The 15,182-nt window shown below is 50.3% G+C and overlaps 2 protein-coding genes across 2 annotated transcripts; both read right to left on the bottom strand.

Moving 5' to 3' along the window:
* Positions 1 to 571: 571 nt before the first annotated feature.
* LOC119350100 lies at positions 572 to 2,598 on the bottom strand. The gene is made up of 4 exons (XM_037618098.1): positions 2,416 to 2,598; positions 2,149 to 2,301; positions 1,411 to 1,696; positions 572 to 1,111 (listed from the first exon to the last, which is right to left on the bottom strand). The coding sequence occupies exons 1-4, from the start codon at positions 2,596 to 2,598 to the stop codon at positions 960 to 962; spliced, it is 774 nt and encodes a 257-aa protein (XP_037473995.1). The 3' UTR covers positions 572 to 959.
* LOC119318302 (putative F-box/FBD/LRR-repeat protein At5g44950) lies at positions 1,619 to 3,497 on the bottom strand. Its single transcript, XM_037592832.1, has 3 exons — positions 2,416 to 3,497; positions 2,149 to 2,283; positions 1,619 to 1,755 (listed from the first exon to the last, which is right to left on the bottom strand). Exon 1 carries the CDS (start codon positions 3,391 to 3,393, stop codon positions 2,623 to 2,625), a length of 771 nt encoding a protein of 256 aa, XP_037448729.1. The 5' UTR covers positions 3,394 to 3,497; the 3' UTR covers positions 1,619 to 1,755; positions 2,149 to 2,283; positions 2,416 to 2,622.
* Between the last annotated feature and the right edge of the window lie 11,685 nt (positions 3,498 to 15,182).

Genomic DNA, 15,182 nt, shown 5'->3' on the forward strand with positions numbered 1-15,182 from the left:
TGTTACGCCTGTGCCATTTTGCATTTGCCATTTACTCCCCCCGTCCGAAAATACTTGTCATCAAAATGCATAAAATTGGATGTATCTATATGTATTTTAGTTCTAGATACATCCATTTTTGTCCATTTTGATGACAAATATTTTCGGACGGAGTACTTGATAGAATGCCCCCATTAGCCATTAGCTCAATTTCTGCAAACAGGCTCAAAACAGTCCAAGCAATGTTGAATCATGTTCTTTTCATTTCCTTTTTTTTTCGTTCTGTTTTGTGAACTGACCAAAACCATATTATGTGCAGTGTTGGCCAAAAGTATGCAACAAATACCTGACTGTTTGGAGCCAAAAATATTAAAACCTCTATGAGATCTTCATGCAGCCATCCTCTTGTCCCTGAACTTATATCTCAAGATTCAGTTTACACACGAAATTCTTCAGCAACATTGCTTGCTAAGAACTGAAATACCGTAACATCAGCACACTGATTAAATTCACAAGATAGCCCACAGTTCCAACGCCGGCGGCTACCCCAGCCACTGAGCCACACCAATGTTCAGAAAAAAGGGCACTCGCTATATATTTTTTTTATTTTTTTGTTTGAGAAAGAGGGGCCTCCCCCCGTCTGATTTCATTCAACGGAAACCAGGGTTCCATACAAACTACCAAACTTAACACCTACAGCTAATGACATAAACTAAGGTAGCGAGTTTAAGATCCAAGTCACCCATTAGGTCATTACAACCAACAGGAAGTTCCAAACATCACAAAATCAGGAAACAACACTACAGCCACCGAGACATAGCAAGCTAACAACATTACTGAAAGAAAAGGATCGCCAACTTCTGAAATCGAGACCACGCTGGACCAAAAGCAAGATCAGCAACTTAACCATCTTGTTCTAGGAAGACAAACTGCGGCACATCAGCACTTGCAGGATTCGATCAGTTCAGTTTTCGTCCGATTCATATTTCAAGATCTTCTTCCCCAGCCTCGGTGATTTTCGGCAGACCACCAGCCGGCGCCGCGCGCGCTGCATCATGAGCTCGCACCACCTTCTGTTGAAGCGCCGACGATCCCTCCGGCAGTTTCTTCCTATCGCCATCACTCTGCAAACCTGCCCACAAACGAAGGAAAGTGCGGATGTCACAAGTCAGCTCAACAGGAGCCAAAATTAGCTTCGTGCTCTATCCCGAGCTATCAGATTGCCCAGCAAAAGGCATGAATTCCCACCACATGAAAATTAAGTCCTACTGGTATTTTACCCAACAGATTGACAAACCAAATGGTTGCTCTTTTACATGCACTTTCAAGACCCTAGAATGTTTGGAATATACGATACGACAAGATAAACAGAGTATCTCTTGAAAGGACATTTACAGAATTAGCTACCGAAGGGATCATGCATCCACATACCATATATATGCTCGTTGTAGAAAAAAGGGTAAGGAACATAATCTCTTCCGATATAAAAAGGGTAAGTAACATCATCTCTTCCGAAATAAAACTGTGCATCTGTAGAAGCTCTGTTATCCAGGTGTAGCTGCTCGCGCTGATTAGAAATCCATTTCTCGTCGCAGTTACCAGACACACCAAATTTCATTACCTTGAGCACCCTTGCATTCAAAATAAAGAACTTGGCGAAGTTAACATTGCGTTTATTGCCTCGATAGCGTTCAGTACTATTTCTCTGAGATGCAGATCAAGGCAGTTGATAGGATCGACAAGTGTGCCATTTTGCCGAACTTTCTCCAGATATGACTACAAAAGAGAACAAAGTATAGCAGCTACTTAGGTGACGATAAAAAAATGAATAATTTCTTCATAGCTGGCATGTCTAACCAAACCACGATTAGTTGCATGATGTGCAAATTCAGAGTTATTGAACAATGTAGTCCCACCAAACAAATTCTTGACTTCAAAAGCAAGTGCCTGTTGACTTCAAAGTCCTCCTAGATGCAGTTTTAACAACTAGATTTGTCATGCTATAATTTGAGGATTAAATATTAGTATCTCCATATGTCCAAACTAGGCGTCCAGAGAGATGTATCATTGACCAGCAGAGTTAAAACAGCATTGAATAGGTTTATATAACTCCATATATACAATTCTTTTTGCTGGAGTGGTTCACATTTTAACAGCAAAATTTTTTACCTGAATGCACAGCTTCTCCAAGCAGGGAAAGCATCTAAGGAATTCAACAAATGCCTCCCCATTAGAGCTGCTAGGTCCCAGAACCAAAATCTTCACTGTACATGCCGACCCAGTGAACGGGATGGGGATATTTTCCTGGACCGGTACATATGACTATATGAGTATATGACACACATCAAAGACATAGCAGACTGTGCAATGCAAGTAGGAAATGCTCAAATGCATCATATAAGTTTCAAGAAATAGAACGAAGAGGACCTATTATACCTTAAGAATTAGGGTCCCGATCATAAGTTTGCGCATTTCGGTTGATACGTACCCCAACACCGTCAGTTTCGGCGCTGCCATGACCTTGATTTTTCCTGGAACCACAGGACCAACTTGCATCATCCTTTCGAGGCAGGGTGCATCCTCAATGACAAGCTCCTGGAATGTATGTTCTTCGTTCATCGGGCATACAGAGACACCAATGCATCAGAGAGTCGGCGAGATGATCCGGACGGTGCTGAACCCGTAAATGTCCTGAAGATGAAGCCTCTCAAGCACAGTGCAGCCAGCAAGAAGGCCGTGGAGGGCCGCCTCCGAGATGCAGACATCGTAGAGCTTGAGCCGCTTCAACTTAGGGAAGCTGAGCACAGGGGCCGCATCAATCTGGGGAAAATCGCAGCCGCCGATGCTGGCGGCGCGCAGCGTGGGGCCGAAGCGGAGCGCAGACGGCGGCAGGGGAAGCGGGCGCGGCGGAGGCAGCCGCGGCTGAGTGCCGTCTCCGTAGAAGTTGAGCTCCTCGAGCCCATCGAGGGCGGGGGACCGGAACCAGCCGTCGAACCTGGCGAAGCGGTCGCGGCCGAGGCGGATGGTGTCAAGGGAGAGGCGGCGGACGGGGCCGCGGTGGGAGGCGAGGATCTCGGAGACGGCGGTGATGCGGTTGCGCTCTTGCCCGGCGAGGTCGTCGTCGACGGCGAGGTTGAGCGGGGCGGATCGCCAGGTGTCGCGCCACGCGGAGGACAGAACGGCTGTCCGCGCGGCTTCCTTGGTGGGGAGGAGCGAGAGGATGCTGCCTAGGATGTCGGCGGGGAGCTCGCTGATGCGGTCGAGGGTCGCATCCTCGTCGTCCGCGCTCGCCGGGGCCTCCTGCGGTTCCGGCTTATCCCGCCGCCGCATCTTCGATGCGGAAGCCGCCGCCCCCGCCGCCAGAGGCTCTTCCCGCCTCCGCTTCTCGGATGTGACCGCCGCCGCATCGTTCATCGCCGCCGCCGTCGCCAAGAAAAAAAACCGAGCAAAAGATCAATTGATTAGTGTTGAGTAGGAGTAGAATACTACTGGTAGCAGTTGTCACACACTAAATTTAATCTGGTCTCTTACTTGGCCAGCAGCAGCAGCACAGCGGACTGATACACGTCATGCAGTTAAGTCATCCAAGCTGCCTCCCTTCCCGAGACAGCTCGCGTTCCTCACACCTGGGCCAGTCTTTTGCAGGATTCTCCCAGAATCTACCCCCTCTCTAGCTTCTCTTAAAATCTTTGATTCTCCTTTGTTTTACAATCCTACTTAATTAGACAGATAGGATTGTAAAACAAACATGGCTCAAAGATTCTGGAAAAATCTAGATAGAGGTCAGATTCTGGCAAAAGAACTCGGCACTAGTTAAAATAAACGTATAAGCTGTACAGATAAGATTCTGGTAGTTAGCTATAGGTGTAAAACAAGTTGTAGTATGTTGAGATTATGTAAGTTGTTAGCCCCAGATTGTGGATGCAACAACCATTCCCCTGATGGCCATATAAGCACTACGGCCGGCACCCTTGGGTTGCATTGAGCCAAACCCCAAACCTCTCGCACTTTTCACATGGTAACAAGAGCCTAGTCAATCTCAGCAATGACTTCCGCTTCAACCTCCTCCATAATGTCGCCTTCCCTTTCATCCACCACCCTCGCCCTCGGGCAGCATTAGTCCGGCACGTCCGGCGCCGCCGTCTCCATGTTCGCTGGCTCCACCTCGTCAGGACTCTTCGTTGTCCCGCCGATGGCTCAATTGGTCACCGTCAAGCTCAGCCGTGACAACTATCTCCTCTGGAAGACCCAAGTTATACCCATCTTTCGCGGCCAGCAAATCCTTGGCTATGCCGATGGATCGCACCCTGCACCGGCGATGCTCGTCCCAAAAACGAAGGCGGTCGGTGCGCCAACGGTGGCCAACCTTGCGTACCTCCCATGGTACACCCAGGATCAGCTGATCCTCTCTGCGCTCCTCTCCACGTTGTCACCCGAGGTACTGTCATGCACCCTCGGGCTGACCTCCTTCGCCGTTGTCTAGACTGCGGTCGAGAGGATGTTTGCGCCCCGCTAACGTACCCATGTGACACACATCAGGAGGCAACTTGCACTCATCCAGAAGAAGGACATGAGCATGGTAGATTAGTACGGTCGTGTGAAGTCTCTCGGTGACCAGCTGGCGTCCGCTGGAAAGCCACTTGCCAATGAGGAACCGATGACTTATCTCCTGACTGGCCTCGATCAATCGTTTGAAGCCTTCACCACCTCCATTAATCTGAGCGGAGAGATGCCACTTGACGAGCTCTACTCCCACATGCTCGATTATGAAGCAATCCGAGAGGCGTCCAGCACAAACTATCACATCACTGCAAACGCCACTACACGCGGCAATGGTGGATCAAACCGTGGCAGAGGCCTCAATAGCGGTGGCCACGGTTGTTGGGGAACGTAGCATGCAATTTCAAAAAATTCCTACGATCACGCAAGATCTATCCAAGAGATGCATAGAACTGAGAAGGGGAGAGTGTGTCCATGTACCCTCGTAGACCGAAAGCAGAAGCGTTAGGTTAACGCGGTTGATGTAGTCGAACGTCTTCACGATCCAACCGATCTAGTACCGAACGTACGACACCTCCGAGTTCAGCACACGTTCAGCTCGATGACGTCCCTCGAACTCTTGATCCAGCAGAGGATCGAGGGAGAGTTTCGTCAGCACGATGGTGTGATGATGGTGATGGTGATGTGATTCACGCAGGGCTTTGCCTAAGCACTATGACGCTATGACCAAAGGTGTAAACTGTGGAGGGGGCAACACGCATGGCTAAGAAAACAATTGATGTGCCTTTGGGGTGCCCCCAGCCCCCGTATATAAAGGAGGGGAGGAGGAGGCCGGCGGCCAGGAGGGGCGCGCCATGGGGGGGGGGAAGTCCTACTAGGACTCCACTCCTAGTAGGATTCGCCCCCCTTTTTCCTTTCTTCCACCGGAGGGAGGAGGGAGAGGGAGAGGGAAAGGGGGGCGCCGCCCCCTCCCCTAGTCCAATTCGGACTGCCATGGGGGGGGCACCCCTTGCGGCCCTCCTCTCTCTCCACTAAGGCCCATGTAGGCCCAATACTTCCCCGGGGGGTTCCGGTAACCCCTCGGTACTCCAGTAAAATACCCGAACCACTCGAAACCATTCTAATGTCCGAATACTACCTTCCAATATATGAATCTTTACCTCTCGACCATTTCGAGACTCCTCCTCATGTCCGTGATCTCATCCGGGACTTAGAACAAAACTTTCGTCATCGAACGTTAAGCGTGCGGACCCTATGGGTTCGAGAACTATGCAGACATGACCGAGACACATCTTCGGTCAATAACCAATAGAGGAACCTGGATGCTCATATTGGTTCCTACATATTCTACGAAGATCTTTATCGGTCAAACCGCATAACAACATACGGTATTCCCTTTGTCATCGGTATGTTACTTGCCCGAGATTCGATCGTCGGTATCCTCATACCTAGTTCAGTCTCATTACCAGCAAGTCTCTTTACTCGTTCTATAATGCATCATCCCATAACTAACTCATTAGTAACATTGCTTGCAAGGCTTATAGTGATGAGCATTACCGAGAGGGCCCAGAGATACCTCTCCCATACACGGAGTGACAAATCCTAATCTCGATCTATGCCAACCCAACAAACACCTTTGGAGACACCTGTAGAGCATCTTTATAACCACCCAGTTATGTTGTGACATTTGATAGCACAAAAGGTGTTCCTTCGGTATTCGGGAGATGCATAATCTCATAGTCAGAGGAACATGTATAAGTCATGAAGAAAGCAATAGCAATAAAAGTTAACGATCATTATGCTAAGCTAATTGATGGGTCTTGTCCATCACATCATTCTCTAATGATGTGTTCCCGTTCATCAAATGACAACACATGTCTATGGTCAGGAAACATAACCATCTTTGATTAACGGGCTAGTCAAGTAGAGGCATACAAGGGACCCTATGTTTTGTCTATGTATTCACACATGTACTAAGTTTCCGGTTAATACAATTCTAGCATGAATAATAAACATTTATCATGATATAAGGAAATATAAAAAACAACTTTATTATTGCCTCTAGGGCATATTTCCTTCAGTCTCCCACTTGCACTAGAGTCAATAATCTAGATTACATAGTAATATGCTAACACCCATGGAGTCTTGGTGCTGATCATGTTTTGCTCGTGGAAGAGGCTTTGTCAACGGGTCTGCAACATTCAGATCCGTATGTATCTTGCAAATTTCTGTGTCTCCCTCCTTGACTTGATCGCGGATGGAGTTGAAGCGTCTCTTAATGTGTTTGGTTCTCTTGTGAAATCTGGATTCCTTCGCCAAGGCAATTGCTCCAGTGTTGTCACAAAAGATTTTCATTGGACCCGATGCACTAGGTATTACACCTAGATCGGATATGAACACCTTCATCCAGACTCGTTCATTTGCTGCTTCCGAAGCAGCTATGTACTCTGTTCACACATAGATCCCGCCACGACGCTCTGCTTGGAACTGCACCAACCGACAACTCCACCATTCAATATAAATACGTATCCGGTTTGTGACTTAGAGTCATCCGGATCAGTGTCAAAGCTTGCAACGACGTAACCATTTATGACAAGCCCTTTGTCACCTCCATAAACGAGAAACATATCCTTAGTCCTTTTTGGGTATTTCAGGATGTTCTTGACCGTTGTCCAGTGATCCACTCCTGGATTACTTTGGTACCTCCCTGCTAAACTTATAGCAAGGCACACATCAGGTCTGGTACACATCATTGCATATACATGATAGAACCTATGGTTGATGCATAGGGAATGACTTTCATTTTCTCTCTATCTTCCGCAGTGGTCGGGCAGAGTCTGACTCAACTTCACACCTTGTAACACAGGCAAGAACCCTTTCTTTGACTGATCCATTTTGAACTTCTTCAAAACTTTATCAAGGTATGTGCTTTGTGAAAGTCTAATTAAGCGTCTTGATCTATCTCTATAGATCTTGATGCCCAATATATAAGCAGCTTCACCGAGGTCTTTCATTGAAAAATTCTTATTCAAGTATCCTTTTATGCTATCAAGAATTTATGTATTATTTCCAATCAATAATATGCCATCCACATATAATATTAGAAATGCTACAGAGCTCCCACTCACTTTCTTGTAAATACAGGCTTCTCCAAAAGTCTGTATAAAACCATATGCTTTGATCACATTATCAAAGCATATATTCCAACTCCGAGAGGCTTGCACCAGTCCATAAATGGATCGCTGGAGATTTCACACTTTGTTAGCACCTTTTGGATCGACAAAACCTTATGGTTGCATCACATACAACTCTTCTTTAAGAAATCCATTAAGGAATGCAGTTTTGACATCCATTTGCCAAATTTCATAACCATAAAATGCGGCAATTGCTAACATGATTCAGACAGACTTAAGCATCGCTATGGGTGAGAAGGTCTCATCGTAGTTGAGGGAGTCCTGGACTAGGGGGTGTCCGGATAGCCGAACTATCATCATCGGCCGGACTCCAAGACTATGAAGATACAAGATTGAACACTCCGTCCCGTGTCCGGATGGGACTTTCCTTGGCGTGGAAGGCAAGCTTGGCGATATGGATATGTGGATCTCCTACCATTGTAACCGACTCTGTGTAACCCTAGCCCTCTCCGGTGTCTATATAAACCGGATGGCTTTAGTCCGTAGGACGAACAACAATCATACCATAGGCTAGCTTCTAGGGTTTAGCCTCCTTGATCTCGTGGTAGATCTACTGTTGTAACACACATCATCAATATTAATCAAGCAGGACGTAGGGTTTTACCTCCATCAAGAGGGACCGAACCTGGGTAAAACATCGTGTCCCTTGTCTCGTGTTACCATCCGCCTAGACGCACAGTTCGGGACCCCCTACCCGAGATCCGCCGGTTTTGACACCGACATTGGTGCTTTCATTGAGAGTTCCTCTGTGTCGTCACCGATAGGCTCGATGGCTTCTTCGATCATCAACAACGACGCAATCCAAGGTGAGACCTTCCTCCCCGGACAGATCTTCGTATTCGGCGGCTTTGCACTGCGGGCCAATTCGCTTGGCCATCCGGAGCAGATCGAAAGCTATGCCCCTGGCCGTCAGGTCAGATTTGGAAGTTTGAACTTCACGACTGACATCCGCGGGGACTTGATCTTTGATCGATTCGAGCCACAGCCAAGCGCGCCGCACTGTCACGACGGGCATGATTTAGCTCTGCAGCCGGACAGTACCCTGGAGGCCGCACTCGAGCCCGCTCCGATCTTCAATTCGGAGCCGGCTGCGCAGATCGTGGACGGATGGCTAGACACCGCCTCGGGGGCTGCAACCTCTATGGCGATAGAGCCGAACACTGACCTTGTCCCTCATGAAGCTCGTGACTCCGAGGTGCCGGACTCCTTGCCGGACTCCGAACCTCCCGCGCCCCCTCCAATCGAATCCGATTGGGCGCCGGTCATGGAGTTCACCGCTACGGACATCTTTCAACACTCACCTTTCGGCGACATCTTGAGTTCGCTAAAGTATCTCTCATTATCAGGAGAGCCCTGGCCGGACTGCGGTTAGGACGGTTAGGATGCGGACGATGAAGAAATTCAAAGCCCACCCACCACCCACTTAGTAGCCACTGTCGACGATCTAACCGACATGCTAGACTACGACTCCAAAGACATCGACGGTATGGACGATGATGCCGGAGACGACCAAGAACCAACGCCTACCGGGCACTAGAAAGCCACCTCATCATATGACATATACATGGTGGATATCCCAAAGGATGGGAATGGCGAAGGAATAACGGAGGATGACCCCTCCAAGAAACAGCCCAAGCACCGGTGTTAGCGGCGCCGCTCTAAATCCCGCCATAGCAAGAATGAAGATTCCGGCACCGGAGATAATAACACCCCAGACAGTGCCGAAGACAACCCACTCCAGCAAGATTCAGCACAGGAGGACGGAGACGCCAGCCCTCATGAGAGAGCGACAGAAGAAGAGGTAGAGGATTATATGCCTCCCTCCGGAGACGAGGCAAGCCTCGACAATGACGAATTCGTCGTGCCTGAGGATCCCGTCGAACAAGAGCATTTTAAACGCAGGCTTATGGCCACGGCAAACAGCCTCAAGAAAAAGCAGCAACAGCTTAGAGCTGATCAAGATCTGCTAGCCGACAGATGGACTGAAGTCCTCGCGGCCGAAGAGCATGAGCTCGAACGCCCCTCCAAAAGCTAACCTAAACACAAGCTGCTCCCCGATTAGAGGAGGAGGCGTATGAACCCGCATCACCAGCAGACAATACGGCTGACCGACCACCCCGTGGTCGCGACAGAGAGGCCTCTAGGCCCTTCACTAGAACCGTACCCCGGCATCGCTCGAAAAGCACAAGGCCACAGGGGAACGCTCCGGACTTGCAAGATATATTGGAGGATAAGGCAAGACAAGCAAGATCGATCTATGGATCGCGTGGGCGCCCCATGATACGTGATGACAACCGTCGCGCCGGACACAGTAAGTCCGGCCGGGCCGAACAAAATAGACAAAGCTCTTTTGAGCTCCGTCGTGATATCGCCCAGTACAGAGGCGCCGCACACCCACTATGCTTCACAGATGACGTAATGTATCATCAAATCCCCGAAGGGTTTAAACCCGTGAATATTGAATCTTACGATGGCACAACAGACCCCGCGGTTTGGATCGAAGACTATCTCCTTCACATCCACATGGCCCGCGGTGACGATCTTCACGCCATCAAATATCTCCCACTCAAGCTTAAAGGACCAGCCCGGCATTGGCTTAACAGCTTGCCAGCAGAGTCAATTGGGAGTTGGGAAGACCTGGAAGTCGCATTCCTCGATAACTTCCAAGGCACGTATGTGCGACCACCAGACGCTGACGACCTAAGCCATATAATTCATCAGCCAGACGAATCGGCCAGAAAATTCTGGACACGGTTCTTAACAAAGAAAAACCAAATCGTCGACTGTCCGGATGCGGAGGCCCTCGCGGCCTTCAAACATAACATCCGCGACGAGTGGCTTGCCCGGCACCTAGGACAGGAGAAGCCGAAATCCATGGCCGCCCTCACGTCACTCATGACCCGCTTCTGCGCGGGTGAGGACAGCTGGCTAGCACGCAGCAACAACCTCAGCAAAAATTCTGGCAGTCCGGATATCAAGGACCGTCATGGCAGGTCGCGTCGCACCAAAAACAAATGCCGCATTAACGGCGATAATAGTGAAGATATGGCAGTCAATGCTGGATTCAGAGGCTCTAAACCCGGTCAGCGGAAAAAGCCATTCAAAAGAACTACTCCAGGTCCGTCCAATTTGGACCGAATACTCGACCGCTCGTGCCAGATACACGGCACCCCCGAAAAGCTAGCCAACCACACCAACAGGGACTGTTGGGTATTCAAGCAGGAAGGCAAGTTAATTGCCGAAAACAATGACAAGGGGCTGCATAGCGATGACAAGGAAGAGACCCGACCGCCGAACAATAGAGGAGAGAAGGGTTTCCCCCCACAGGTGCGGACGGTGAACATGATATACGCAATGCACATACCCAAAAGGGAGCGGAAGCGTGCACTCAGGGATGTATACGCGATGGAGCCAGTTGCCCCGAAGTTCAATCCACGGTCCTCCTGCCCGATCACTTTTGACCGAAGGGACCACCCCACCAGCATCCGCCACAGCGGATTCGCCGCATTGGTTTTAGACCCAATCGTCGATGGATTTCACCTCACTAGATTCCTGATGGATGGCGGGAGCAGCCTGAATCTGCTTTATCAGGATACAGTGCGCAAAATGGGCATAGACCCCTCAAGGATTAAACCTACCAAGACGACCTTTAAAGGCGTCATACCAGGTGTAGAAGCCAATTGTACAGGCTCAGTTACACTTGAAGTGGTCTTCGGATCCCCGGATAACTTCCGAAGCGAGGAGTTAATCTTCGACATAGTTCTGTTCCGCAGCGGCTATCATGCTCTGCTCAGACGTACCGCATTCGCAAAGTTCAACGCGGTGCCGCACTACGCATACCTCAAGCTCAAGATGCCAGGCCCTCGAGGAGTCATCACGGTCAACGGAAACACTACGCTCTCTCCGAACGGAGGAACATACAGCGGCTCTCGCGGCAGAAGTACAGTGCAGCCTCTTAAGGCAATTCTCGAGTCCGGCCGTTAAGCGACCGGACACGGCTAAACGCGCCCGAAGTAACCTACAACAAGACCACCTGGCACATTCCGAGCACGCGTAGCAGTGCGGCTCCAACCCCAGCCCCTGCAAAACGTCAAGACAGGTCCTTCGCGTACACCATTACGCTCTGAAGATACCATGGGCATGGGGAGAGGGGCACGACCACGATAGGCCCAGAATGCGGCTCAACCACACCAGGGGCTCTCAAGTGTGTCGTTCTTTTTTTCTTTTTCCTTTTTATTTTTACCCACAGGACTCCGTTCGTCAGAGGCCCTGTCCGGCAGCAGACATGCTGAACTCACGATGCAACAGCCAGGGAAGGAGAAAGGCTACAATGAATATCCAGGTGGTCTCCATTACGAGCATTAAATCTGTTTTATGCACCATTCCGCAGCCTACCCCTGGAGGGGGACATGTTTAATAGTCCCATCCCTTGCTTATCACACCATTTGTATCATTCTGCATTTACAGCAGTCTTTCTTGAATAAGTAATGCAGCACCTTTTTGCTTCCAATTGCATTTCTTTCTTATACATATGTTCATTTATGACATGTTGCATCCGTACATTTTGGTACGGCTAAACACACCAGGGGCTTATGTTTCCCGCATCATGGTGTGATAAGTCCGAACACTTTCACAAGTGCGGCACCTCGAACTTATAGCATTATATGCATCGGCTCCGAATCATGTCTTGGGTCAATAGTTGGGTTTGCCCGGCTCCCATGTTTTGGTAACTTACGTTCCATTATATCGGCTAAGGTAGCACTGGGAGAACCACTGCAATTGCGCCCTAGTTGAGTTGGGCGAGCACCTCAGTGGAGAAAGCTAAAACTGACCGTCATGATGAGGCGAGAGCCGCTCGCTGTTCGAGAGGTTTTTTGCGAGTCCCTAAAGACTTATGCCGCTTAGAGCGAGGAGCCGGCTTTGTCCGGCCCAGGTGTGGATAGCGCCCCAAATTCGGCCTTCCGAAGACTAGGGGCTTCGCCAAAATTTAAAATTATAGAAATCTATGGCTAAGTGAGAGTGTTCAAGCATTATAAGTCCGGTTGCCTTGTTCGTTGTGTTGAGCGCCTCCCTAGATGGACCCAAAAATGGGAACAAGAGTGCTCAAGTTTATCCCGAACACCCCAGCACTCGTGGCATGGGGGATAAAGCCGACGACTTGCCATCTCTCAGATTTGATAAACAGCCGCACAGAAGGCAATATTTTAAATTAACAAGCGTTGCTTAGCGCATATGAACTAAGTTTTCAGCGCACAGGATAACAAAATGCAAGTCTACCCAAATATTACATCTTTGGAGCACTCACCCGCAATAATGCGGGCACCCTTCAGGACACTCTTATAATACATCTCGGGCGTGCGATGCTCCTTGCCCTGCGGTGGCGCGTCCGTCACAAGCTTCTGGGCATCCATCTTGCCCCAGTGCACCTTTGCGCGGGCAAGGGCCCGACGGGCACCTTCAATACAGGCGGAGTGCTTGATTACATCAACCCATGGACACGCATCCACCAGCCGCCGCACCAGGCCGAAGTAGCTCCCAGGCATGGCCTCCTTCGGCCACAGCCGAACTATGAGGCCCTTCATGGCCTGTTCGGCCACCTTGTGGAGCTCGACCAGCTGCTTCAGCTGGTCGCTAAGGGGCACTGGATGTCCGGCCTCAGCATACTGAGACCAGAAGACCTTCTCCGTCGAGCTCCCCTCCTCGGCCCGGTAGAACGCGGCAGCATCGGACACGCTGCGAGGAAGATCTACGAACGCTCCTGGAGAGCTCCGAATTCGGGTAAGTAACAGGTAATTAACACTCACATGCTTACTTTGCATGAAAAATGCCTTACCCGCTGCTATTTTCTTCAACGCCTCGACTTCCTGGAGGGCCTTATAGGCTTTGGCCTTAGCGGCTTTGGCACTCTCAAGAGCCGTCGCAAGCTCGGACTCTCGAGTCTTCGAGTCACGCTCCAAACTCTCATGTTTTTCCATGAGAGCCTGGAGCTCTTGCTGTACCTCCGCCACCCACGCCTCCTGCTTCTCTCGCTCGGTGCGTTCCACGGCCGCATTACGTTCGGCCGCGGACACCGCCTCCTTCTGGGTCGCCACCTCGTTTATGGCCCCTGCTATATCCATGTTATCCTTGTCATTTTTCTTGCAACCAAATCCTTTTCTGTAAGGTACAATTTTAATAAGGTATTACTCACCTTCCTTGTCCTCGAGCTGCTTCTTGGCACGGCCGAGCTCGTTCTCGGGCCGCTCGAGGCTTTCCTTCAAAGTATTGACCTCCACAGTCAATGCGGAAGAGGTCAGCAGCGCAGCCTGCAATCCCATATTGACATATTTTTTATGACTCCTGCGTATATCTTTTTAGATCCTCAGTCCGGCTTTTCTTTCCGAACACCGAACCGAGCATCAGGGGCTACTGTCTATGCGGTACTATTTTACATATATTAAAATTCTTACCTCAAAGCCTGTTAGAAGGCTGCTGCAGGCTTCGGTCAGCCCGCTCTTGGCGAGCCGAACCTTCTGAATCACCACACTCATAACAGTGCGGTGTTCCTCTTCGATGGAGGCGCCATTGAGCACCTTCAGCAAACTATCCGGCACCTCCGGTTGGACGGAGGCTGCCGGCATCACGGTCTTGCCCTTCTTACGAAGGGGCCGCCCGCCGGACTCCGAAACCGCTATGGGTTCTGGGGCTGAGTCCGGTGCAAAGTCCGGGAGGTTGTTCTGCAACACCTCCGGGGCCTCCTCCTCCTGGTGGGTCCCTTCCCGGGATCCCACCTCGGCATCGTCCGCATCACGGGGGGTGGAGGAGGTCGGAAGAGAATCCATATCCGACGCACCTAAGGACCCGCTCGACGAAGCGGGAAGATCATCCTTGGGCGGATTGCAGGGTTGTATGCGGCATTAGAAAGACATTATGTGGCGAAAAGAAAAACCATGAAGTTATTCGGGAGTCCGGATACTTACGATCTCGCCAGGGGCTTGGCCCTTGGAGGCCAGTCCTCGTCGTCGTCGCTGGCGTTGGAAGAGCAGTCCGGGGAAAGAGTTTTTCCCTTCTTGGACCCTTCGGCCTCCCTCGTTGGGGAGGCCTTCCTTTTCTTCCCTTCCCCTGCTGGGGGAGAGGCTTTCTTTTTCTCCTCCTCGCCTTTGTGGGAGGAGTCTGCCTCGGAGTCATCATCCGATAACACCTGAAAAGGGGAACTCTTCCGAGTGCCCGTGGCCTTCTTCTTAGCCTTCTTCTCCAGCACCACGTGGGGTGCCGGAGCCAGCAGCCCCGTTAAGCGGGCGTCCGCTGGGTCCTCTGGTAATGGGGCCGGACAAATAGTCTGTTCGGCCTTCTCTAGCCAGCCCTCTCAAAGGAGAGGGAGTTTAGATCCTGCATAGAGTCAAATATGGAAAGCAAATGCCCCGAAGAGGGCAAAATCGCTTACCTCGTCAGCTGGACGCTGCGAGCTAAATCCGCGATCTTCGGTAGCGGATGCGGGGGCCTCGGCACCCTTAAACATCACCTTCTAGA

Source organism: Triticum dicoccoides, chromosome 1B (assembly GCF_002162155.2).
Source record: "Triticum dicoccoides isolate Atlit2015 ecotype Zavitan chromosome 1B, WEW_v2.0, whole genome shotgun sequence".
Taxonomy (NCBI): Eukaryota; Viridiplantae; Streptophyta; class Magnoliopsida; order Poales; family Poaceae; genus Triticum; species Triticum dicoccoides.